Source organism: Peromyscus californicus, unplaced genomic scaffold, assembly GCF_007827085.1.
Source record: "Peromyscus californicus insignis strain IS unplaced genomic scaffold, ASM782708v3 Scaffold_14__1_contigs__length_90479793_seg_2, whole genome shotgun sequence".
NCBI classification, from domain to species: domain Eukaryota; kingdom Metazoa; phylum Chordata; class Mammalia; order Rodentia; family Cricetidae; genus Peromyscus; species Peromyscus californicus.
The window spans coordinates 48,368,887-48,396,222 of NW_026294436.1; the positions used below are offsets into that span (position 1 = coordinate 48,368,887).

General features: G+C 40.2%; 1 protein-coding gene across 2 annotated transcripts; it reads right to left on the reverse strand.

The window, feature by feature from the left end:
• LOC128109890 (dimethylaniline monooxygenase [N-oxide-forming] 3) lies at positions 1 to 27,265 on the reverse strand. Of its 2 annotated transcripts, XM_052737417.1 has the most exons (10): positions 27,094 to 27,265; positions 22,567 to 22,644; positions 21,045 to 21,182; positions 13,253 to 13,441; positions 12,419 to 12,581; positions 11,576 to 11,718; positions 8,473 to 8,672; positions 6,113 to 6,468; positions 2,373 to 2,445; positions 1 to 1,678 (listed from the first exon to the last, which is right to left on the reverse strand). In XM_052737417.1, the coding sequence occupies exons 3-10, from the start codon at positions 21,174 to 21,176 to the stop codon at positions 1,336 to 1,338; spliced, it is 1,599 nt and encodes a 532-aa protein (XP_052593377.1). In that variant the 5' UTR covers positions 21,177 to 21,182; positions 22,567 to 22,644; positions 27,094 to 27,265; the 3' UTR covers positions 1 to 1,335. The 2 variants fall into 2 exon arrangements, with proteins under 2 accessions (XP_052593377.1, XP_052593376.1); XM_052737416.1 differs by lacking the exon at positions 22,567 to 22,644.
• Between the last annotated feature and the right edge of the window lie 71 nt (positions 27,266 to 27,336).

Genomic DNA, 27,336 nt, shown 5'->3' on the forward strand with positions numbered 1-27,336 from the left:
GATTTTGTATTTTTTATTCATATAGACGATAATTATTTTTATGTGTGAAGTATGTTGAGTACTTCTTGGAGTACAAGCATTACACATTATGATATTTACCATAATAAGTTTGTAACATAGGGCTGCTATTGCTATATTGCATATGTTTTGCTTCTGTCAAGATACATTTTTATTTCTTCTGTACTATATCAGTGATTTTTGGAGAATGCTGTTGAATATCTCATCTTTCTGAGTTTCGAAGGCTTTCCCTAGGGAATCTCTGTGTACAGTGAGATGCCCTTTGAATGGCAATCATTTCCTGATCTGCTGGCCTCGTCATTCTGGAATAACAACTGTCCCCGATTTTTGTTGCTGTGATGAAACACCTGAGGCAGATTAGCGTGAGAGCACGAAACACTGGCATTGGCTGAGTGTCTGGTGTCACACTGTGGTAGACAGAAGAGTGGGAACACATGGGAGAACTAGCTAACATAACCGCATACCAAGCCAGGACCAGAAAGAAGAAACCAATGGCTTATAAAGCCCTTGAGGGCCTGCTGCATGGAATGACCCAAGGATCCCCTGTTGGACTCTACCTCTGGAAGTTTCCATCACTTCTCAGCAGTACACCTTGAGGTCCCCTAGAGAACCCTTACCATATTCATGTCATGGCACCAAGAAAACCCAGTTTTGAAAACATCTTTTGTAGCAACTCAAAGGTGTATATTGCTTATTGTTGTGATGATTTATTTGCTCTATGTTGGAGAGTTTCTTTCCTTATTTGGCTGATTTTCTTATCAGTGAAGTGAGCTAATTTGTGCTAACCTCCATTGTGGGTCAGATTTCTATACTGTGTTTCTTAGCTAGGGGGCAAGAAAGACTGCTTGGAGCATTAGTAATGAAATAAAATTAGAATGTAGTTGCCAAGCTCTCCCCCAGGCTCACAAATAGTTTATAGAGGCAGCCCGAGAAGATTATGTTCTAAATGCTCTATTTTATTCACTGTTTGTATTTGAAGTACACCTTTCAAACATTGTTTAAAAGAGAAAAGGAACCACTTCCAATTGTTTCAAAAAAAATGATTCAAGTTGGACATAAAAACATAGTTCTCCTTGCAAAGTGTTAGTGAAACTTAGAGAGAACTGACTTACAACCTCTGAAAACCAGCATGATTCCGAAAGAGGCTTACTTAAAAGGCCAGAGCAAACACTGTCTTGCTTACTAATTACTGCCTTCATGTCCTGCCAAATGAACTTGAACAGGAAAGGCAGAGGTATGAGAATCTTAATTTTTAAATAGCAAAGTTCCTGCCTGGTTGTTGTCAGTGACTACCCAACATTCTAGAGGGAATCCCAATCAGATGAGCACAAGGCAAATAGCTATGAGCAGAATAGGAACCGCAAGGAGCCTGAGCAAATCAAAGTATAAGCAAGGCTTCCGAACACCACTAACGACACGAGTCTTCATAGGCTTCAGTGACCGGTCCCACTGGGTTAGGATGGCATTCCTGGCTCCTGACCACTTCCCTGGACCTTCCAACCGGAACTGGTAGGGGCTGCAAGGGCCAAAGAACACTTGGATGGCCAACCTGGGATCCTTGAGAAACAGCTGTGGGATGTTGGGCTTTGCTCCAATAAAGGAGGCCAGTTCATCCATGTAAACAATGTAATCTGTCTGGATGGTCTCGCTGTTGCCAAACCTAGAGATGGAGAGGAGAGATTCCTGTGACACCCACGCTTCGCAGAAGCAAGAAGAGGGAAGGCAACTCACGTCTATCAGGGGCAGCTGTTCTCTTGTGTTATTGAGGGGGAATATTTCATATCTCATTTGGAAATAAATTCTCCAACTCTACAGAGCAGTGGAGAACTTTTGTGTCCCTGGGAGCAAATCGATAATTGTCTCTTGCTCAAGTGAAGTTTTTCATTCGCAGCCCAGAGCTAATGAGTGACAGTTCAGGAATGGAGTCTAGTTTTCTAGGTTAATTCTCATGCTGCTGAGTCAATTTCATTTAAAGCATCTACTTGAAGTATCATCTACCTTGTGACAGATTTCTGGGCTAGAGAACAGGGTTACTATGAGTTCATTACTTTTGCATGTCTTTTCTGGGATGTACTGCAGAAGACAGGGCAAACAGGGACAAAATACAACGAGGATCCTTAGTCTCACTCTGCACCTTGCACTGAGTGGGACCCAACGCAACGGCAGGCGTGAAGATCTCCACTAATGATTCTTGGATGGAAGAATGTGGCACATAGCTTTTACTCTGTTAACTTCATGAAGGATCATTTAAGATGAAATCAGTTTCAAATATTGACAAATCCTGGTTTTCTTTGCAAATCCTAGATCTACATTATTATATATCTACAATATAATCTACAATATAAAGCTCTTACCATTTGAGTTTTTTCCCCATTTTCTCATCAATATCATCCATCATGTCTTTTACAGAAGGCAAAATGCATGTTCCTGAAAAAGAAGAAAGGGCAAAAATGATTGTTTCATGAATCCAGCGTAGGGGTACCCCAGTATTTTTCATTCTCAGTGAATTATGAGTCATGTTATATTTTCACTTTTAAAAGTGTTTATTTTTTTTCTGTGTGTGTGCACATGCGTTCATGCCATGGCACTGGTGTGAGGGTCACAGGACAACTTTCTGGAGTCACTTCTGTCCTTTTACTAAGTTCCAGGAATCAAATCCAGGGCATCAGGCTTTGGAGGCAAGCACTTTTACCCACTGAGCCCTCTTACTGGTCCTATTTTCCTTTGACTTTTTGCTGTTCAACAAAACAAAGTCTTGAGCAAATTCGTAGGTGATGGTTTTCAGACTGATGAAGGATTCCCACTCTTCTCAGAACACTTGCCACAATAACAAAAGTCTAGTATGGAATTATCTTCTTCTCTTGGTTCTTAAAGATATCAGATGCTTAATATTAATTGAAGAGCCATATCATAAACTTTCAATCATATTTTAAAGAATATTTTCTATAAATTATAGTCTAATGCAGGTGAATTGTAATTATTTTTCAGAATTTTTTGTGTATATGGAGTATGTGTATATATCTTTTTGCACATGTCTGTATGTGTGTTGTGTGTAAGATAGATAGGTAGATAGAGAGAGATAGAGAGATATGAGAGAGAGAGAGAAAGAGAGAGGCACAGACAAAGAGAGAAAGACAGAGACAGAAAGACAGAGAGAATGAGCAGAGGTCAGAGGTCAATCTCAAGTACCCTTCTCTACAGCTCTCTACATTAGCTTTTGAGATATGGTCTACTCTTGAACCCGAAGTTCACCAGCTGGCTAGACAAGCTAGCCAGCAAATCACAGGCGTCCTCCTGCATCCACCCACTGCCCCTAGTACTAGGGTCCAGGCAGGCACTGACGTACCTGGAATTTTCACATGGGTGTTGGGGATCTGGACTCAGGCTGCCATGCCTTCATGATAAGTACTTTATTTATGGAACCATCTCTCTGCTCTGATTTTTGTTTCAAGATTCAAGAAAAAAAATCTCCTTAGGAAATTCAGTCTTGCTTTGCCAGAGAAGGGGATTTCAGCAGATAAGGTAGAGTGCTGTGGGATGGTCTGTATGTCAAATCTGTTGCTCTGATTGGTCAGTAAATAAAACACTGATTGGCCAGTGGCCAGGCAGGAAGTATAGGTGGGACTAACATAGAGGAGAACTGAGAGAACAGGAAGGTGGGAGGAGACACTGCCAGCTGCCACCATGACAAGCATCATGTGAAGATGCTGGTAAGCCACAAGCCACGTGGCAAGGTGTAGATTTATAGAAATGGATTAATTTAAGATATAAGAACAGTTAGCAAGAAGCCTGTCACGGCCATACAATTTGTAAGCAATATAAGTCTCTGTGTTTACTTGGTTGGGTCTGAGCAGCTGTGGGACTGGCGGGTGACAGAGATTTGTCCTGACTGTGGGTCAGGCAGGAAAACTCTAGCTACAGTAGAGAACTTAGTAAATCCCCAATTCTCTTGGTGGAGAAACAAGAGATGTTAAAAGTGACTGAGATGATGGACTGTCCAGATTCACCAAGGATACGGGGAGTGCCAGGTGACGAGATGCCATTTGAAGCTCCCTCAGGATTTTAGGCTCATATAAGCTAATATGGGTCTCTGAAACACAGACTAAAATATATTGTAGGACAATTTCTTTGGCAATGCTGGAATGACTTTTGAATGAGATTAGAATTTATCTCAAAAAAATGACTGTTCACCCTTTGCAGTGACTTGTTGAACTCACCATTCTTGCAACCCTTAAAGCATCATTGGGCAACTTTTGTCAACATGGCCTCATTATAGCCCCTGGGCTCTGTCTTATCCAGGTGCAGGTGAAGGGACTGGGAGGTGGGAAATGTGTTCATAAGCCAACTCACTCCTACCATCAGTTTGCTTGAAACTGGCTCTTCTGTCTTGGGGTTCTGATTTTTCTTTTCTGGGTGCTGGGAACCAAATCCAGGGCTTTGTGCTCACTAGGCAAGTACTTGTCACTAAACTCAATCCTCAGCCCTTAGCTGTAGCTCTGATTCTCCCAAACTAAGTTGTTTGTTCAATAGCCCATTTCTTGTAATCTAAGCATTTGCCTTTTCCATCAATTTCCTGTCAATTGCCCACTTTGTATTCCTCTTTCAAGATTATTCTTACAAGTTATTAATCTACTTATTTACATTGTGTCTGTGAATGCGTACATGCGCAGGAATCATGGTGTGTGTGTGTGTGTGTGTGTGTGTGTGTGTGTGTGTGTGTGTGTGTATGTGTGTGTGTGTGTGTATGTGTGTGTGTGTGTGTGTGTGTGTGTGTGTGTGTGTGTGTGTGGTGGTCAGAGGACAACTTGTGGAAGTCAGTTTTGTCAGTTTTATCCTTCTACCATGTGGGTCCCCAGAATGGAGCCCAGGTTTGTCAGCCTTGGCATCAAGCACTCCTTCCCTGGTTCCCCTTTTTGTTTTACTTTCCTTCCTTATTTTCTTTTCTGAGAGCCAAAGTTACAACTCTTGTCCTCACAGAGAGTTAGTGATCTCCCTTTAAGTCCAGTCTCCCTGAGGTGCTGCTGCTTTGCCCGAGTCACTTAGGCCTCTGAGGCCACCTCCAATCTCTGCCTGAGCAGGTAGAGGCAAAGGAGACCTAGGGAGGTCACGGCTGAGTAGGACCATACTGAAATGGGTAGCAGCCTGGTAGCCCAGGCTGCACAGTGCCGTGTATACCCACTCTAAGCTTCAACAGGAAAGGGAGACTCTGTAAGCCCCAGCAAGTCAGGGTAGGACGAGAAGCTTTAGCTATGGCTTCGAAAGGAGCCCACTTTGCTAAAACTCCCCCATCGAGAAGTTTCATAACTTAAGGTTCAACTAAACTTTGCTCAGTATGCTCTGACATCTCTGTTTTTTCTTTAATTATGGCTCTAAGTATTTTCATGATCTGTGGCTGCTCACAGCTATACTTCATTCGTTACTGTGACTCTGATTTTTCATCTGTTACTGTGACTCTGATCTCAGCTCTGCTACCAGAGAATGCTGGCGGCCTTCCATGCCTTACCCTAATCAAGTCTGTTGTTTCCTTTTCCTTTTGAAAATATGAATACTATGTACTCTTGTATCTCAGAGATTAAACACCTCTCACATCTTGTACTTCCTGTCTCAAGTCAACAACCACTGCTTGTCCTTAACTAACACACTGCGGAGAAGAAAATAGCACAGAAGAGCCACTGCCTTTCCAGAGTCTGTGCTCTCCCTGGCTGTAGATATCTGCGGCTGGCTGGAGATTGGCCTGGAACTATCCTTCCCTATCACCCTTTCAAGTAATGTAATTCTATTCAGTTTGAAATCACAATTTAATACTGTTGTCATGCAGTTAGGACCGCGAACTCTTGGAGTTCTTGTCTATTGAATGATCTCAGGTAATTGTCAGCTCCCAAGAATCATAAGCAGCAAAAATCTCCTAATAATATCATACCATTTCATATGATAACCTAGTGCCACATGCTTCAAAGTGCTTACAGAATGCAGCACCAATGGAAATAGAGTTACAAATTTGCAACACTGGATAGGTCTCTTAATTAGGATTATTACTTATATTCTGAAAAGTACTCTCATTAGTATCCATCGTTGAACTTTTTAACACACTTACCCTTTATTACTTGTGCAGCCCAGCGTGCCTGCAGGTCAGTTGTGGGGATGGCAGCACCAAGGGACTGGACAAGGCCAATCACTGCCATGGTTGGTTTCTCCAGTTGAGGAGGGAAGATGCCTTTGTACAAGGTGACCTCATTGTTTCTGCTTTTGATGATAGAGTCATCCAGGAAGGGGTAGGCATAACCATAGCCTGTTGCGAAGATGACACAGTCAATGTCCTCAAACACAGTCCCATCCTCAAAGACAGCAGAGGTCTCTGTGAACTCCTTCACGTTAGGCTTGATGGACACAGTGCCGCACAGGATACGGGCTGGGAGCTCATCATTGAACACAGGCTCTTTCCTGAGGGTTCTGTATGGACAGAAGAGACTGGTCATTGTAACAGTAACATGCCCCTCTTGTCTTAGTCTTTATACAAATTGTGAAGGTAGGAACAAAATAATCAACGAGTTTTCTCAAAGCTATGGAATATCACTAATGCATGTGAAGAATAAAACTTATATGAGGCCATGTAGGAAGTAGGAGAAGTTGCTATCATGTCTATGTCCAGAAAAGTTCTAATGTACCTGGTATCTGAAGTCTTTCATTACTTCCTATTACCCATGAAACTGAGAAGATTCAGTCCTCTTGAATTCCCCATATCTCACTTTTCTCTTCTGGAATGACAATGTCATCTATCTTAGATCACAGGGAGATCTGAATAATACGAGGGATTTTGTAGGCTGTAGCACAGACAAAGCACGAACAGTGTTAACTTCTCTTCTTATTTTCCAAACTGGCCATGGTAAGACAGACTTGAAAGGGTGAAAGGAAAACATGAGAGGGCCACACCTGCGTTTTCATAGAGTGGTGAAATGTGAGCCACATGAAGTCAAAGAAAATGCTCCTGGGAACTTAGAGAAAGCTAGAAGAAGGGGAGAACAGTTTGAAGCACTGGCCCCTGGGGATCTGAAAAGAGATCCTTATTTTTGCTTAGTAAAATCTCTATGCATACAGATTATTCAGAAGTTGACAATGAACTTGAATAGCGTGGAAGGAAAGGGCTGTTTATGTATGGCCAAGACAAGAGAAGAAGCTGCAGGAGGAGAAACTGAGACAGTGAGATTAGGTGGCATTCTGGTTGGAAAAGTGCTAGATTCAACTGCACTTCCTACCTGCCAGTTGTATTAAACTCAATGCCCTCAGTCGTTAAGCACCCTAGCCTCACTGAGACTGCATTTGCCAAGGCTATCAGAATAAAGCTGAAGGATCAGTTATTTTCTTGAACTTAGTAGTAACTCTTGACTTAGTTAATTGTATCTTCCCTCCTGAAACACTGTCTGTCTTCAAAGATCATTACTTTTTCTTAGTTCCTTTCCTAACATGACTATTTTCCCTCAGTGCTCCCTGCTGCTCTTTTCTTCCCTACCTGATTGCTGAGCTCAGCCCCCTTTTATCCTTCTGCATCTACACTCCTCCTTCAAGAGATGGCGTAGAATTTAACTTAGAGTTTGAACCCAATTCAAGGACCCTCTTGAAAACTGTCTTTATGGCATTTTCATCCCCCTAGCCTGCGTTGTATTCTCTCTAACACACAGCTTTCTACTAAACAGTTATGGTATGTTTATGGCTACTAAGAGTGTACTCTAGTAGGACAGGATTCTGCCTGTTCTAGACCCTGATATATCCACAAACACTTACTTGGGACCTGGCACAGTAAATACTTCATTTGTATTTGCCGAGTTAATGAATTTGTAAGAAGTTTGGGATTTGTATGCAATGTTGAAGAAATGCCAGATTCATGTAGACCCGGTCGAGTGAGAGCATCCTTTGAAGGGGTTGAGAAAAGAGTACTCCACTTTGACATTAAGTGTGAAGTCACAAAGTTTTATATAGATAAAAAACAAAGGACCTTGAATCAGCAGATGTGGGTTTATACGGAAGGTTGCTTCTACTTCCTGAATGTGGGACTTTGGTAACATTATTAATTCTATTGTACTTCAGTTTTCTTAGAAAAGCAGGAGAACAAACAGAGCCCTCTCCATATTTGTGCGGGTGTATGTCATATGCCAGAGCCTAAAGGAGAGACTAGGTAAGACTCTGGTAATATATGAAGTGCTTAAAACAAGTTTATTTTTGTTACTGTTACTATGGGAACTAATTGCTTCAGTATTACCTAACTTTCTAGATGTACAAATCTGGTATGAAGGTTATGTGGAAATCATTCCCAATATTTGCAGTTCTTTATCCTTTGATACAGGAGGTGTGATTACTTCATGAATATTTTTTGATTTGTTTTGAGGTTACAACACACATCAAGGGTTGTTGACACTGAAGTAAATGTTAGCAGGCACATTGTGTTTCAGTCCACATTACCCATTTAAAGGCATCAAGCCATAGTTTTCGTGCTTGAATCTTGCATTCATCTGCCTCATGTACCACCAGTCAGAGATGGCTGTGGGTAAGTTGTTCTTGAGGAAAGTTTGAAATCGAGTGATCACCAACATATCCCAGGGGTAGCCATCATCCCAGACCCGGCTCATCACCCAAGATCCACTTCTGGAGCTGATGACGACCTTAAAAATACAAATGCTAAATGTAGTGCATATTGTAAGATGCCCTCTATATCTCCCTATGGGAATGGGCTTGTTACTCTTGCTCTTGGGTTTTTAGTTTTGTTCTTTATTTGTTTTGTTGTTTTCTTTTACCAGGAGGAAGTAGGAATCCATCAGCTGCCAGACCTCCTAAAGATAATTGTTTTGACTAAAGAAATGAGCTCCACTCAGGTCTTATTTCCTTTCTGGGTTTTCTGTATTCACTGATTGGTCCATGTAGGACCCTCGTTTGAGCTTGGTTCATATCCATAAGCCCATCAAAGCTTAAGAATAAGGCAAAAAGAAGCTATCTTTCCTTCTTGGGGACATTGACTCCAAGAGTACTTTTAGACAAGCTTCCTCCGCTCTAATCTGCTTCTAAAAGTTGGCTACCCTATTGCTGTTGACAGGAACCAGCTTATTTCAGTCATGTCTTACCTAGCACAGGTGACCATCAGTATGACTTCCAATCATATTTCTCTGGGTGCTTATCCAACTACTGATAGCTACAGAGAAGCAGCTATGATCCCCAAATAGGCATTGGTGTAAAACAAGGCAAGCAAATTGTGATCAGGACACCATAGGCACAAATCCTGGCCCTCCTACCTCGATGTGACATAGGGAAGATTACTTTAACTTCACTGATCTTGTTTCCCTTCTTCTAAACCAGAAAGGAACATCATCTACCACTTCAGATTTTCATGAGGGTCAATTCAGCATGATAACCTGTGCCATATGGCTGACATCACCTCACATATAATGTGATTAGTAAATGTCCTTTCCTTCCTCTTCCGTTAATTCCTAACAGTAGGTCTTTAGGTTTCTTCTATTTATTTCTTCTTTTATTTTTAAATTATGTAATGCCATTATGAAAGAAACTAGCTAGACAAGAAATGTACCTTGAGAGCTTCAGAAATTGGTTTTCTTCCCTGCAATTCATTCCATATGCAGACATAAATATCTTATCACCCTGGTTCATCCTATTGCTCTTAGTTCGAAAACCTTAAACGATATACTTTTACTTATGAATAATCCATTTCTTTCAGCTCTGCATTGAAGTCTTTGAGAAGATCACTCACTGGGACTCCAACCTTTCTTTCCTATCTCAGTTCCTGTAGCTGCTCTGCTCTTGGAATCTGAAGCTCTGAATTTCATTTCTCTTGTTTTCTCCTGCTCTGATCTTAAGTTCCTCTGAGCTTTCTAAGAAGTTGCTGATATTTCTGTCTTCAATTATCTTTTTTCCCCAATGGGAAAAGTAAGATTCAATGACTCTTTACCTACAGTCGAAGGCACTCACTTATGCGGGAGCATTAAAGCACCTTGATGGATTATATCCATTGTTGATATTAAGAACCTTTATTTCAGCAAGACGAGTCAGTAGCTGTCAAATACACAGTACTGATTCCTGTCTTCATGCTTTGCTATCATTCCCCTTTCTAAGAACAGCTTCTGCCACCACTGCAACTGTATACATTTATACATATTTTTTGTATTTCTCTTTCAAAAATGGGCTTAGGACCATCTCCGTTGTGTTGCCTCCGAGTCTGGAATCTTGTAGGCATTTAGTGTCAGATTCATCCATTTATCTTTCATTCCAGTGCTAGCTCTTACACTGTTGTCATGCATTCTGCTTAGCTCTTGAGATTGTCTATGTGTGCCATTGTGTGTGTGTGTGTGTGTGTGTGTGTGTGTGTGTGTGTTTTGACTAGATTTTATGACCTCTTAAGAAAGAAGGTCATGTGGTTCATTTCTTTGCATGCCTCCTGCTTGTCAAGTGCAGTGTGTGGACAGAAGCATAGGAATAGATTTTTATGCCATTTGTCCTGACACGATCATCATACATCTTGACAATAATATCATGGAGTAAAACTAGAAACATACTGGGATACTCGGGGACCTTATCAGGAGTATACGACATCAGAAGGACTGACATCTGGAAATAAGATTCCTGCCTTTGGACTTCTGGAAAAGCAAACTTTAATGAATCTTTCAAAGTGAGGAGGTGACATTTGTTTAAAGTCACGCCCTAAGGGGATCTTCATCATTCCCCTCCATCCTCCTTTCAGTCTCCCTTTACACCCTTCTTTCCCAGACCCACTGAGATGCAGCCAAGAGGCCTTTTGTCAGTTTTTGAGACACCAAGTTTCTCACTTCAAGACACTCTACCTGGAGACCTCTTCTGATACTGTGCTTTTCTCAACTTCTGGTTGTCTGCGTGTGTCATCATCTCCAGGGGTCTTTCCCTCCACGTGGGGAGCAGGTCACCCCTATTAATCACATAGAACCTGGGCTTTGTTTTTCTTGCTAGCACTTCCCGCAATCATAGTTTACACATTAGAGCATTTACTTAGTTAATATCTTGGAGTTCAAGAGTGAGGGTTATGTTTGTTTAGTTCAACATTCTTTCTCCAATAACTAGGCAAGTGCCCAGAACAAGAAATAACCAGAGATTGAATGCATGCATGAATGGGTGAATATGCAGCTTTCTGTCAGTATTGACCAAATCAGGTTTTAACTCTGTCATGTTCTCATTTCTAAATTGGTTTGGTTTTTATCTGTTTTATTGATGAGGAGACCAGAAACCCAGAAGAATAGAACAACTTATCTAGGTGTCTTAGTCATAGCTTTAACCTGAAGTCAACTAGTTTTAGAGGAAGTGATTACACACACATGAGTTATCAAATGTCTCAAGAAGCTTGTTGGGTAGGAAACATCACTAATGATACCTATAAAGCGATTTCAAATCCCACTTATTACCTAGGAAGCTGAGGTATGTGAAATATCCCTTGGTTTTCACATGCCATCCCATTCCATAATGGTTTGCAAAGGATAATAACCGTTTCTGTTCCTTTCAGATTGTCTGGGGAGTGTGGGGGATACGGTACCTGTTGAGCTGTGTGGCTGAGTTCCGCAGCAATGTCACAGCCTGAGTTCCCCAGGCCAATCACCAGGGCTCGTTTTCCCTTCCACATCCCTGGTTCCTTATAGTCCCTGCTGTGGAAGCATTTGCCTTTAAAACGGTTCAGTCCTGAGTGAAACGTGAGAAATATATGAATCAATTTGATTTCTATTAAAAGAAAACAATAAAATAAAATATTTAGTGGTCATCAAATAAGAAAATTTAATAGTCTTAATAAATTATATATAACAGAAACGTATTTTAATCTGTCTGTTTGTAGTTTAATTAAAAAGACGTTAATGCAGTTTGGGGATGGCTTGAGTCTATTCCCCAGAGGTACATGTGCTGCCAGCTTGGCCCCCACTGCAGTGGTACTGAGGTGTGGATATAAACCTTCAAGAGGTGGTGGCAACTGGGAAGTAAGTTGGTCTTTGAGGACACCACCCTTGGAAAGGAGGGTGGAGTGAGCATAGTTACATAGAGCAGTAACTTTTAGTTCTAAAAAGAGCAAGCCTGCCTGTTGAATCCCTCCAGTCACCCTTCTCACTTTGTAATCCTCAGCTGCTGGACAGGGCTAGTTCTTTTTCCATTTCTTTACCATGCTGTGATGCAACTTGGGCAGGGTGGGGGGGGATGTCCTTGCTAGAAGGCTAGCACCAGGCTGCTTAGACTTGCCAGTGCCTGTAATTATGGGCCAAATCTCTTTTCTCTACAATGTCTTAATCGCCAGGTATTCTGTTACTTGCATGAGAAAGTAGACTAAAATAGACATCACTAAGATGTTTATTCTCAACAGATGTGTAGGTGGCTTCCTCAATTTCAGTCTTACCTGGAAAGGAGTCTTTTGGTAGATGGGGGTACACATGATGCCCAGAACAAATCATTACAGCATCAAAGACAGCTGTTTCTTTTTTACCATTCTTTTCAGTGGTAACTTCCCATTTGCCAGTAGTTGAGAAATCAGGACATTTATTTATACTGGTTACAAATGTCTAAGGAATGCAGAGAGAAAGCCTTCTTTAATATGCTAATAGTAGATTGGTCTTAATAAAATCATTTAATTAGTAAGGATTTTGAATTCGTAAGGAATTCAAAAGTCCCTCAGAAGAAATAAGAACATTAGATTGTGTATGTATGTATATATGTATATATATATATATATATATATATGTGTGTGTGTGTGTGTGTGTGTGTGTGTGTGTGTGTGTGTGTGTTCTTCTTTGGCTTGTTTTTAAATATTTTTCATTGTTTACTGCAAATGGTTACATTTATGGTCTCACAAAAGTATGGCTTTCTATGCTTTCCACAAAAAGTCTAACTAATATCTAATTCTAAATGTTTTGTATTTTTTTCATTAAACTTCTTTTGGACACAGGGATTATTTAGAAAGTAAATTTACAAACCCATGGATATTTTGTATCTGTTTTTTTGTTACTGGTTTCTAAGTTGTTGCCATTTTGATGTTAAAAGTATATGTGATATAGTTGCATATTTCTGACAGATTCATGAGAGAAAAATAGTGTTCACAAATCTACAATTAGAGAAAGCAAACTGTTAAAAATATTGATGAAAGAATGGGACCCTGGGGAAAGACGGGAACAGAGCCACCGCCATGGACTTCCTGATTGCTCTGTCTGACACTGCTTGGCCGATAGCACCTTACCTCAAATTGTATGTATTTTAGAAGGTTCTTTTCTTTGGCAAATGAAACGATGTATTCTTGGAGCTTGCTGTTATGCATAAAGTTGGGGAAGTCATCAGGATAGGGGAAGTCTGGAAAGCACATCATTTCTTTGGAAGAGTTGGTGAAGACTGATCGGTAAATGCTAGCCCTGCCCTCTTCTGTATGGTCCTGTGAATGAAATTTCCAGATGGGGGAAGATTGGTATGTGAGTATACAGTTCTTGTTTATATTCAGTTCCAAGTCATTATAGTAAGTTGAACTGGCCTTTACCCACTAGTGAATCTGATAAGATGACAAGTAAATATGAACTTCCCCTAAATAATTTACCAAGGTGATTTAGAATGTGGAAGCACATACTTAATCTATTTTCTTTTCTAAGGGAAACAACTTCTTTGTTTCCTTTTAGAAATACACAACTAGAATTTTTATTTATATAACATATGGTGATGGCTGTTTTCATAGCTCAACTCCACAGGATTTTACTGTGTCACCAATTCATGAACATGAGCAACTAGCAGTCAATTTGATTTGCAAAAACAGTGATAGGCGATTGGCGCTATCTATAAGATTTGTAAATGTGAGCATTTTAAACCATAATCTCTCAAAACTAAATGTAAGATTTGTACTGCTTATTCTGAACCAAGCATATTGAATTTATGAGCATTGCCTGCCCACTGAACATTTATGTAGGTAGCAGAGTTTCAACTTTTAGAAATATAGAAATGTTTGCATTGGTAATATTTTTTAAATTTAATTAATTAATTTATTTTACATCCTGATCACAATTTCCTCTCCCTCCTCTCCTCTCATTCCCTCCTCCCTTCCCTCTGCTCACCCTTAATCACGTCCTCTTCTATTTCTGTTCAGAAAGGGACAGGCCTCCCATGGATATCAACAAAGCATGGCATGTCAAGTTGTGGTAAGACTAAACACTTCCCCTTGTATTAAGGCTGGGCAAGGTGATCCAGTAAGAGGAATAGGTTCCCAAGAGCCAGCCAAAGCATTAGGGACAACTGCTGCTCCCATTGTTAGGAGTCCCACAAGTAGACCAAGCTACACAATTGTCATATATATTTAGAGGGCTTAAGTCACCTATATATTTATATATTTAGGGCTTGGTTCAGACTCTGTGAATTCTTATGAGCCAGGTTAGTTGTTTCTATTGGTTTTCTTGTGATGTCCTTGACCCCTCTGGCTCCTACAATCCATCCCCCTCTCTTCAGCAGGGTTCCCTATGTAATGGGGAAGTTACAGAATTGTGCTAAAATTTCTAAAGGAGGTACTAAGTGATGATGAAAGAAGAAAGGAACATTGAAGAAAAAAGACTTAGCAAAGAGCAGATCAGGACATTGTGTTCTGGTTCTCATCTGTAGCCATACACTGGTAAACTCTCTCTCTCTCTCTCTCTCTCTCTCTCTCTCTCTCTCTCTCTCTCTCTCTCTCTCTCTCTCTCACACACACACACACACACACACACACACACATACACACACACACACACACACACACACACACACACGCTTGCATGCATGCACACATGCCCAGCAGCAGCACCACCACCACCAACAAAACAGCCCCAAACAAACAAACAAACAAACAAACAAAATATCACAGCAATCCAGACTTAGATTCAACTACTGTAGACTTTGTTTTAGTTGGCCTGGAGTTTCAAACGTCTTTCAAGTAACAGTGTAGAATAAAACTGGTAGAGGGTAATGACCACCAAAGTAGATCCTATGCAGGAGTACACCTTAGAACCTGTTTGTTGCAGCTGGTGCCTCAATGTATGTGTGAGGTGAACTAAAGACACTAAATAAAAAATATATATGCTTGTTTATGGGTGGTGTATACCTGTGTATCCAAGTGCAAATGTGTCCCCTATCCTCTGTAGGTGTGTGTAGGTCAACCTCATGTGTATGTTCCTTAAGAGCCATCCACTCACTGATAAGGCTAGGCTGGCTTGTAAGAAAGCTTTAGGAATCCTTCTGCCTCTGCCTCACAGTGTTCGGATTACAAACCTGGGTGCTGAGGCTTGAACTCAGATGCCTCACACTTGCAAAATAAGCACTTTACTGAATGAGCTAGATCCTCAGCCCAAGGCATTAAATTAAAAGAAAAAATACTGTAAAGACCATGATAAAAGAGCTGAAACTTTGCTTGGATCTCTAAAACCACCAAGGTATGTTGTGAGTGCTCTATAGGTCTAGATGAAATATCTGTCTTTCTCAGCACCTCCATAAACAAGAAATCAGTAAGCTGTCTGGATTGGACCTTAAGTTTTGTGATGAAAGATTAAATTGCAGATCTCTATGGATGGCTGTGAGTTTGTAGAGAAACATGTAGATCATTAGAAAGTTCTCAATAGGTGTCATGTAACTCAAAGCTGATGGGTGCCCGGGTTATGACCTTTTAGTAAACATTGGAATATTAGGTCATGCCAATCACTATCACTAGCATGACTGAAGTTTGTTTATTGTCAAGGGACAAATTAGCTGTTTTGTTTGTTTCAAAAAGGAATGTGACTTTGAAACGGGACCCGAGTTTTCTGCTGTTCATGTGACTCATGCACATGGGTAGTCTGCATGAGATTTTTGAGGCGTTGAAGGGATTTGTAGCTTCCAGTGAATTTAGAAAGCTTGATAGAAATGATATTGCTAGGAGGGAAGAGGGAAAAAATAAAGGATATATTAATTCACATAGAGCCTCTCAACCTGAAAATCCCAAATCTGAAATGTTTTGAGCACCAGCATGGTAGCACAAGTAAAAGAATCCAGCTGTAGGTGGGACATCTGTATAGACCCCTCTCTTCAAGGCTCAGGGAATGTTGTAGAAGAAAGGGTAGAAAGAACATCAGGGCATGGAGAAGGGTGTTGTGAAAAGATGCCCTCTGGACAGGACATGACTGTTGCACACATGCTGCTGTTGAACTCACAGCAGGTGTTGTTGCCTACGTGGGACCTGTACAAGGTCAAGCCAGTTAAAAATTCAAACATGGACTGGACCTGCCTGGACTGAGTCTACCAGGTTGATCTCAGTCCTCGGGGGAGGCTTTGCCCTGGAGGAGGTGGGAATAGGGGGTAGGCTGGGGGGAAGGGGAGGGGGGCGGGAGGGGGGAGAACAAAAGAATCCGTGGCTGATATGTAGAACTGAATTGTATTGTAAAATAAAATAAAATAAAATAAAATTAAAAAAAATTCAAACATGGATTGGGGAAGGGGCTTCTGCGGTCCCAATCCAAGGTGAGGAACTATTGGCAGTTAATGGCTGCTGGGAGGAAGAAGGAACTCTTTCTTTCCTCCTTCCTTTCTCTCTCTCTCTCTTTTTTCTCTCTCCCTCCCTCCGTCCCTCCCTCCCTCCTCCCTCTCTCTCTCTTTCCTTCTTTCTTTTTGTTCTCAACCCATCCCGACTTCACTCCCCCCACTCTACTCTTCCCAGTAACCTCCCCACTCCTCTCAGATCCACTCCTCCTCTGTTTCCTTCAGAAAAGGTCTTCCAGGTCTATCAACTGAATGCAGCAAACAAGACACACTAAGTCTAGGCACAAATCCTCATATCAAGGCTGGGTGAGGCAACCCAGTAGGAAGAAAAGGGTCCCAAGAGCAGACTTAGGGTCAGAGATAGCCCTATTCCCACTGTTAGGAGCCCCACAGAAATGCCAAGCTAACAACCATAACATGTATGTAGAGGATCTAGAGCAGACCCATGCAGGCTAGAATTACCTTTCTTATCGGATTTGGCTACTGGTAGATTACTCAAGCCCCTGTGGATGACCCACACCCATGAGCAGATAGGCAGCACTAACTGAACTCAGTGAATTACACACACACACACACACACACACACACACACAAAACACACACACACAAAGAATGAAGTTGAGAAGGCAATGTGTCTGGGAATGGGGAAGGGGGAATTGGAGTGAGGAACTGGGGGTGGATATGAGGCACATATGATCAAGATACACTGAATACATGCATACAATTTTCAAATCATAAATAAAAATTAATAAAATGGTTGTGTATAGAAAAAGAGCCTTTATTAAACTTCTTGTAAATCAATGCAACTTACGAATTAATTGTTTGGGGGAGGGCTGCTGGGGAACAGAAATTTTAGCTAAAACTGTGGCCTGGTCAAAGTAGTTTATCTATTCTGTGGGTCAGCAGTGAGAGGGCAGTACATCAGTCTGGCTTTGAATCAGGGATGGAATAAGAACCCAATGGGTAGCATCTGCTGATAGGCTACTTGGGATAAATGGATAGTTAGTGATAAAACATCAAATGAACTTGAAAATGTGTCCTATACTGCCCTTTGCAGCTGTCTCATTAGTTTTTATCTTCTAAATTGCTTTTTTTAAATCCCTTCCCCTGCCCGCTCCTGCCTTCTCCTCTCCCCTCTCCTGCCCTTTCCTGCCCTCCTCTTGACTCTATGTATTCTAAGCTGGCCTGAAACTTGCTGTGTATCTGAGAACAGTCTTGAGCTTCCAGATGCTCTTGCTTCCACCTCCTGAGTGCTGAGATTAGAGGTGAGAGCCACTATGCCCGGTTTTGTGGTGCTGGGAATTCAACCTAAGGCTTCTGAATGAACGCTGAATTGTATTAATTTGTAAACTCTACCACTTACTCACATTCCCAGCATCTCATTTTTTACATTACTATTGCTATTACTTAGTGTGCTGTTTTACTTTCATTGTTAGTAAATAGCAGGCTTACATAAATACTAAAGAAGTGTTTTAAAATAAATTTCTTTAAAAACAAGTAACATTACACAGACTAAGTAGGTTCTATTTAGCAATGTGTATAGCAACAATTAGTGGAAAAGCCAAGACTTGTTAACGAGTACACAATGTATAAAAAATTAGTATTTGTATTAGTAATGCAAAATATGTTGGAGGAAACAGGAATGGAGAGATTTTATGTGTGATTTAAGTTGTTTAATTTAAAGTAGATATAACTACTTTCTGCCTGTGTTAATAAACTGAGTGTTTTGTGTTCTAAAATAAGCATTTTAATTGTATATAGTCATTGTAAATAGATGGTCTTGTCCTCCATAAAGGCACGTTGTCAGGAGTGTGTTTCTCCAGAGAGCACAGTGCCCTCCCACACTCCCAACATTACTACTTTAATTGTATTACCTTGTAGGCTATCATATAAAAATCATATACATGTAGGCATTGCATAGTGCTTAAACCAGAGTATTTAGAAATTATATCTTTTCAATCATTAAAAATATGCTGACTAACCCAGAATAATTGTGCATATTTTGAGCCACAATGTTTCAATGAATAGGTACAATACATGTTGATCAGATTAAGGAAACGAGTTTTCTACCCCTTGTCATCACGTTGTGTTTGGAGTGCTAGGGTGACTCTTTTATAGTTATTCAAAACCACATAATTGGTTACTGGAAACTATAATATAGAGCATATTACTTCAATCTGCTTGTTTGTATGTGACTGCTATCTAAACTTCCAGTGTCTGCTTCCTCTCTCTCCTTTCCCAGCCTTTAGTACTCGCTACTACACATTCAATTATTTAAGAACACATTTTGTTAATTTAACACAATGACTTCCATTTTCAACTGTTTTGCTGAAAATAATGGGATGGTATTCTTTTTAAGGTCAAGCACTATTCCATTCAGACTATGTGCCACACTTACTTCATCCATTCACCTATCATATCTTGTGCTGCTGGGGCCATATCCATTTTCTCTTTGCCTGTATTAATGTCTTGAAATGTCTTCTAGTAATTATGTAGTTCTGGATCTTACATTCAAGTTTTTAAAGCCATTTTTGCTTTACTTTTATATGCGTGAGAGGTATAGGGGGTCAAGTTTAATAATCTATTTGTGAATTTCCTGTTTTTCCAGTACCATTTACCAAAGAGATTATCATTTCTTTTTCTAATAAGATTAAAGAGGAAGAGATTGTAAAAGGAATCTCATTCACAACTTGTACAGAACTACAAAGGAGCTGGACATAGTGGTGTACATTTCTAATCCCAGCATTTGGGAGGCAGAGACAGGTGGATCTCTGTGCATTTGAGTCCATCCTGGTCTACAGAGAGAGTTTCCAGATACCTAGGGCCAGGGCTATGCTGAGACTCTGTTTCAAACAAAAAAAACAAACAAAGAACAAAACAATGACAACAACAACAAAGCAACAAACTCCCCTCTCAAAACAAAACAAAACAAAACAAAAACACGACTACAAAGGAATAAGTTTAACCAGGGAAGTAAAAGACTTTTCAATGAAAATTGTAAAACTCTGATGAAAGAAATTAAGGAAGACCTCACCAAATGGAGATAACTCTGATGTTCATAGATGGAAAGAATTGATGTTACTATGTACATAGTACCCTAGTTATTTATAGATTCAATGCAGATTATTATTCAATCTATCAACATACCAATGATGTTCTTCACAAAACTAGTGAAAAATGTCCTGGAATTCCTCTGGAAGACAGAAGACTCCAAATAGATACAATTTACTTGAACCAAACCAAACCAAAGCAGTACTAAAGAAACAAAGAAAAAACCAAAAGCTGGAAGTAATCACATTACCTGACTCTGAAATATACCACAAAGCTACAGAAACCAAAACAGCATGGTAGTGGCATAAAAACAGACACCTTGACCAGTGGAACAGTATATAGCGCATAGAAATAACCTAATACATTTGTAGCTAATTGATTCTTGACCAAATCTATCTGAGAAATTGAAATTTGTGGTCTAAATTACTAACATGACCTTTTGTAACCTCACATTTGAAACATTTATGCTGCAAGATGTCATTCTGTATGCTGTGAATATGTGTTGCTCTGATTGGTTGATAAATAAAATGCTGATTGGCCAGTAGTGAGGCAGGAAGTATAAGCGGAACAAGCAGAGAGGAGAATTCTGGGAAGAGGAAGGCTGAGTCAGGAGTCACCAGCCAGACACAGAGGAAGCAAAATGACAAGGCAGAACTGAGAAAAGGTATCAAGCCATGTGGCCAAACATAGATAAGAATTATGGGTTAATTTAAGTGTAAGAACTAGTCAGTAATAAGCCTGAGCTAATGACCAAGCAGTTAAAATTAATATAAGCTTATGAGTGATTGATTATTTTATAAGCAGGCCACAGGACTGCGGGGTCCTGGTGGGATTGGAGAAACTTTCCCACTACACATTATTTATTTATTTTGTGTGACAAATGTATACATGTTCAAGAGCGTGCTGAGGCCAGAAGTTGAAGTCTTCCTCAATCCCTTTCCTCCTTTTTTGAGGTACAGTCCCTCACTGAGCATGAGCTCACTGATTTGGCTAGACTGGCTGTCTGGTAGCCATATGTATGGGTATAGCTTTGCCTCACTATATGGGATCATAGGTGTACACCACTGCACCCTGACTTTTATGTATTTTCTGGGGATCCAAACTCAGATCCTCATGCTTGTGGGGCCAAACACTTTACTCACTGAGCCATCTCCAAGACCTACCTGTTGGATTTTAAACAAGGAAGACATGTATTTATATTATATACAAATACCTAGTATTTGACTATGGATTTTTAATCTCCAAGTGACTCTTACTTGTGATTTATCAGAGGCGAATTCTGAAAATAAACAAACTCTCTAAGGTAACTGGTTTTCTGCTAAATTGAAAGGAGGTTATTTCTGACCTGCTTCCTCGCTTGTGTTTTTTGGGATCCAATCCTGCTAGGAATCACAACTGTCACCTAGGCAGGCCTGGGGCCTCCTCCTCCACTTCCCTGCCTGTTGCACAGATGCCACACTCACTGAGAATTTCCACAGGCCTCCAACATCATCGCTCCTCTCAAAGCAGGTGGGCTCCAGCCCCTCCTCCAGACAGCTCCGGATGGAGGCCAGGCCACTGACACCAGCTCCGACGATAGCCACCCTCCTCTTCATGGGTTCCTGTGGAGTGAGGCAGAGGTCATTTCCAGCAGCGTTTCTGAGACCTTACTTTGGTGTTTGTTTTTGGTTTAATGGGAAATTTTGTTTTGGCGTGCATGAAAGCCTATCCAAAGTACTTCAGAACTTCTGTTAGTCATCAAAGTGCTTTCTGGTTCTTGGCAAGTAAGCAGCTAAAAAAAGTCACCTTGAGACTTGTGATCTTTGGTAACCTCACATTTTAAGTTTGTTTAACTTTTAAACAAGTTTGTGTGTGTGTGTGTGTGTGTGTGTGTGTGTGTGTGTGTGTGTGTGTGTGTGTATGTGCGTGCACACATGTGAGTATTGGGAGAGAGGATGGCACATCCACACGTGCACAAGCATGTGAAAGCAAAATGTATTAAGCATTTTCTTTTCAGTCAGCTCCCCAAATTAAGAGATTCACAACTAAGCTTCATAAACATTCACCCACACCACACATTCACAGCTATGTTATAGACACACAAAGCTCCACAAAAATGTTTATATGTGAATAAAGCAAACCAAGATCTATGTGTAGATGTATGATGGTCTCTTTGTGTGAGAGGGTTAGTTTCATGACCATCTGCAGATGCTCAGATTCCTTCAATAAACGGCCTAGGATTTTGGTTTAACCTATGGAATCCTCCTGTATCCTTCAATTCATCTCTGGATTACTTGTAATTTATGATATTACCAATTCATTGGAAATACTTGTTTTGCTATATCACTTAAATAATATCAAGAAGGAAAAAAACCATGTGTGTATTCAATACAGATGCAACCCTCATAAGCCTAACCACATCATTGGTTTTGATGTGGGTACTTGAATCTTTATATATGAAACACACAGATATACATACACTTATACACATGCATACTTGCACATACATACATGCATACACACATATACATACAACATACATGTATGCCTATGTCTATATTACTTGACATAAGACTGGGAACACCTACATCTCAATATGTCAGATAGTCTGTCCTTTTCCTTCCTCAACAAAAGTCACCATTGCCTTTAAACAATATCTTCCCATTATTATCCATTCTCAACTCCATTCTCTTCCAAGAAAATCATGCTTCCTAATCTTTTCCTATCCTTAGATTCTACCTCTACTTCTCTATTTTTCTTTTTGAGTAAAAGTCCATAACTCTGCAAACAAACAAAATATCTAGATGATGAGAATCCTATTTTAGGACACCCAGGAAAAATAAAAACCAGGCAACTTCCTGAATGGCATGCCATATTCATTCTAGCCACAGTGAATGAAGAACCACCCAACTCCATTTACCCACCAGACCCTCCTCCTCACTCCTTTTCCATTCACCTCCCAGACTCCCCTACCCCTAGCCCATTGCAACAGCTTTCTTTTTCTACCTTTTCCTTGTCTTCCTTTCTTCTGTGTGTTTAAGCCCCGAGTCTTCTGGGGAGTCTGAAAGAGAAAATGCTGGGCACCTGATGGTAAGTTGGGGAGTGTGTTATTGGAATAGGGAGGAGCTTCTCTTAAAGGGATAATCCTTGATCCTGTAGCAAGTGAGTACACACCCCAGCTCCTGTGATATGTGGGTCTCTGGGGCCACCTTTCTGGTCACTCAGACCTGCTTTCCTGTTAGCAACCTCCAGTTTCACCCCTAGGTCCTTGCCTGGGAGGCAGCAATTTCTCCAAGTTGCTATGGTTCTCGATTCCGTTTCCTTATGTATAATTCCAAAGTTTACCTTACTTTCCTTATTTGTAGGTCTTTTGAGGTAGCCTGTGATAACCTTCCAAACTCTATGGAAAATTAATCATAATTGGATTGGAGATAGACCAGCAGTGAAGATAGCTTTTCTATGATATGAAAAAAATCCTTGACATACTAGTAGCAAGTAGGTCAGACCTGGTCATGGGCTTTAGAAAAATTGAATCTTGCTGAGGGCATTGTGGGTCTTCTGTGAGACCTTCCTCAGCAGATTTAAAGTCAGAGCTTGCAATTGTATTTTAAAGGAATTCCACAGGGAAGAGTTTGGAAGTGAGTATGTCTCTTGCCATTGCACTTTACCCTCTTCATGGGCCTCCAGTGCGAGAAGTGTCCACTGTACTCTATCTGCTCAGAAGGGATGAGACTTCCAGTCAAGCAAAGACCTGAGAGGAGACTATGCCCATTCTTCAAGACCTTCACTAAGCTATCATCTCCACCAGTCAAGCTCTCCGCCTACTTACAGACATAGGTCTCAGCATCTGAAACTGCCTGCCACTTGGTCAAAGTAGGATAGGGACATATGGTCAGAGCCATGGGAAAGTGTTCTACATAAGGGGCCAAGAAGTCAACAGAGTCAACAGAGTCAAACTCAGCTCTTCAGAAAGCAGTGAAGATTAAGCTTGCACTTAAAAGCATTTATGAAACTCAGTTAGGCACCTAACTTCAACAGAAGCCTTTTTAAAAAGTAATTTTACAAGCTTTATTTTCTGTGAGTAATCTAATGCATATATCTTTAGTTGTCGTTTCTATTCAAATATTTATATTTCTGCAAAATTGAGACTTAATTTGCTGAATATGTACTTTCTAAAAGAGCCATCGCAGTGTGGGTATGTTCACAAAATGCCTCACAGTCTAGAACAAGAGGAAATAACTATACTTTAAACAGTGAACTTGTACAGTGACTGGTCTGAGTGGAAAAACAGACATATGGACAGTGTTAGGTCATGTTTAAAAGTAACTGAATGTAGAATAATGACCATTTGTTAACACACTTGATTTTTAAAGAAAGCACTTGCTTCCAAAAGGAGATTAATTAGGTAGAGATTCACACATCTTATCGGTTGAAATGGCTTGTCTAAATATATTTAAATAACTTTGTCTGAATTGCACAATGCACTGTGCCTGTGACTTTGGAATGCTAGCTGTGTCTCATCATTCTGCTTATTTTTCCTACCAAGTGATGCCAAATGCTGTGCTGTTATGTGGTTGATGGCGACACAGTGTCTTTCTCTAAGACAACTTGGTTTATGTTTATGCAATAACAGGTGACGCTGATGCTCTAGAGAGAATGAAGGCAAGGGAGCTGGCTCGTCTCTTGGATTCTCCTGCAGGTCACAAGTGCTGCTGATACCAGTGTTCACACTACTAGAAACAATTGTCAAGTGGGCCTCTGTTGATAGATCAAGAAGGTCATGTCTCCAATCCTGTCAATCTCTCTATACCTCCTCCTAAGACAGAAGCACAGACTCCTTTTCCTTCAAACTTTATTGAGACATAACAAGTTAGAGTTGCACATCATTAAACTTTATTGGTGCACACATGCATGCGTGTGTGTGTGTGTGTGTGTGTGTGTGTGTGTGTGTGTGTGTGTGTGTGTCTGTCTGTCTGTGTACATGTGTGGGTATAAAGGGGACAACTTTGGATGTCAGAAACACTATCTATCTCTTTTTAAGAAAGGCTCTCTCAGTGGTTTGGAGCTCACTGAATAGACTATGCTGTGGCCAGCAAGCCCTAAACATCTTTCTGTCTCCATTTCCCACACATTATGACCTGCCTAGATTGTTTTTTATACAAGTTCTAGGTACTCAACTCAGGTCCTTATGCTTACAAGGCAAACATGTTACCAACTGAGCTGTCTCCCAAGCCGTACTCTTATGTTTTAAATTTTATACTTATTCATATTTATCAGGGAGTTTTATAATTCCACATTGTTTCTGAGCTTTTTGTTTAAACTGGAAAGTTCTCCCTGCATTTTTAAAAATAAGATAGGCCTAAGGATAGGCTCTCTCAGTTTTTACTGGCATTGAAAATGTCTTTACCTGTCTTTTATTTCTTTGGACAGTTATGATACTTTTAGTTTAGTTTTTTCCTTTCTGGCAGTTCTTCTTTGAAAAGTGCCATCCTGAAGTCCCTGCTGATAAATCCCCTGAAATCCTTATGTTGGTGTCATTGCATATAATGAGTCTCTTTTATGTTGACATTTTTGACGTTTTGTCTGTCTTTGACAAATGCTTACTGATAGAGAAATGAATAAATTACTTAATTCCCAGAAGATAGTCTGTGGGTACTAAGAAGCTATAATGTAGCTATCACAGTTGTAATAGATGGTTTAGAGAAATCTTATGTCACACGGAAAGCAGACACAACATGTACAAAGGCTATTACATTTTAACTAGAAAAATGTACAGTTATTTAAAAATTATTTTCAATATGAATGCAAGCACATATAGGCACACTCATACAATCTAAAATAAACTTATATTAAAGAGAAAAATATGGCCGCATGTATACACTAAGTTGTTAATATCCTTTACTCTGTTGAGCAGGGGGTCCATGTATGAGTCTAGATGAAAGAGCCAAGATGAAACAACAGTCCGATAAACCAACAGCATCAAACATGAACAAAATACTTTCACTGCGTAAAATAAAACAAAATGTTCTAGAACTTAGATGATAAGACTACGCATTTATTCTGGAGCTAACAAGATAGTGCAAATTTGAACACGTGTCTCAGACAAGGTCTGGCTGTGATTCACTGTGATTTTTGATCACTGAGTTCACTGTTGAGCAATACCGAGTTGAGAGCTGGCTCCAACCACAGGGCCTGTGGGCTTCTGTCACCCGCTGTCCTTTGCCACTGGGTAAGGCTACTTGTCCTCACATTGCAAATGTTACCCCATGATCAAGACCCATAAGGGAACTTGCAACTCTGAGTTCCCACCTAAAGCGTTCATAATTGTTTCTGAGGTGACAGAGATGGATGTCATCAGGATAGCAACCCATCATCAGAGCCTTCCTTAGCAAGAGCTCTGTGGAATGAGAAAAATTTTAATGTGATTTAGGAGATTTCTTGTCTTGGTTGGGGCTTGGCAGTAGGGGCCAAGATAAACTACTGGGTTCCATTCCATTTCCCAGACTACATGAGCTGGAACTGGTATTAAGAGCAGGGACCTAGTTCAGAGTTCAGCCCAGAGCACTTGGCTGCTCTATTCCTACATTTTACATGTGGGATCTGAGCGTGAAGCCAGGGACATTCCTTAAGGCTAACAGGAAGAAGAACCAGAGCCCTTTCAGCTAATGTTAGCTTGAGAGTCACAACAGACAATTAAAAAATATCCTTTACTTTAAATCATATCATTGTAGATACCTAGATATCACTAGATACCTTGGGCAGGACAATTTTTCATTCTATTGGCCTGTTCTTGGGATTTCTGGATATTTATCTCTCTTGGAATATTGTTGCTGATAAATGCTAATTATGCCTGCCAGGCATTAGAAAAACAAAACAAAACAACCCTGTGCCTATTGATTGCCAGCTATTCCAATAAAGAAGTTTCAGTATCTCTGTGAACCACTTATAGGTCAACTATGTTCTTACGTTTAGACAAAAACAAACCAAAAAAGAAAAACCAAAAAAATGAAGGACTTTAACTGATTTATTCAAATTGTGGCTTACTAGTTCAACATATATTTCAAGAACATGTGTTATGTATCAAACACTGAACATGGCTTATAAGATAGAGGATAGAGTTTGGCCAATAAGACAGATAAACAGTTGTTATCACTATAACATGTGCACACAATTGTACATACACACACACATTTTTATATATTAATTTAGTAAATAATTGTCTACACTGTACCAGGTAATGTTCTAAGAATCACTCACACCTTCCAAGTACACATAGGTAATGTTCTAAGAATCACTCACTCCTTCCAAGTACACATATTCAAGTGCTCTCCACATTGTTTTCCCATTCTACTCTTAATTATCTGACAACAATACTTTATATTTAAAACACAAGGCTGAGATATTAGTCCATTCACTATCTCTCTCAACCCAAGGATGCCATCCAAAGGAGGAGATATCGCTTATTGACATATAAGTAGTTTAAAAACCATTTAGACAGGCTAGCATTTAAAAGATAAAATAGTTTGACATTACCTTTAAACGTTCAGAGTTCATAAAAATGCTGCATGTTAGAATAAAAATGCTGTGCTGTTATTGTGTGGCCTTCACTACTGATTAAACAAGTTGATTTGAAGAACAGAGTGCAATGGTTTATGTAAGTCCTGGTACATTGTACACTTGTGAACTGGACTTTCTGGCTTGGCTTCTGAAGGTACTGGAAGATATTCAACTGTTATTTGATCTTTTCCTTTGAGACCAAAAATCACTGTGTTTAAG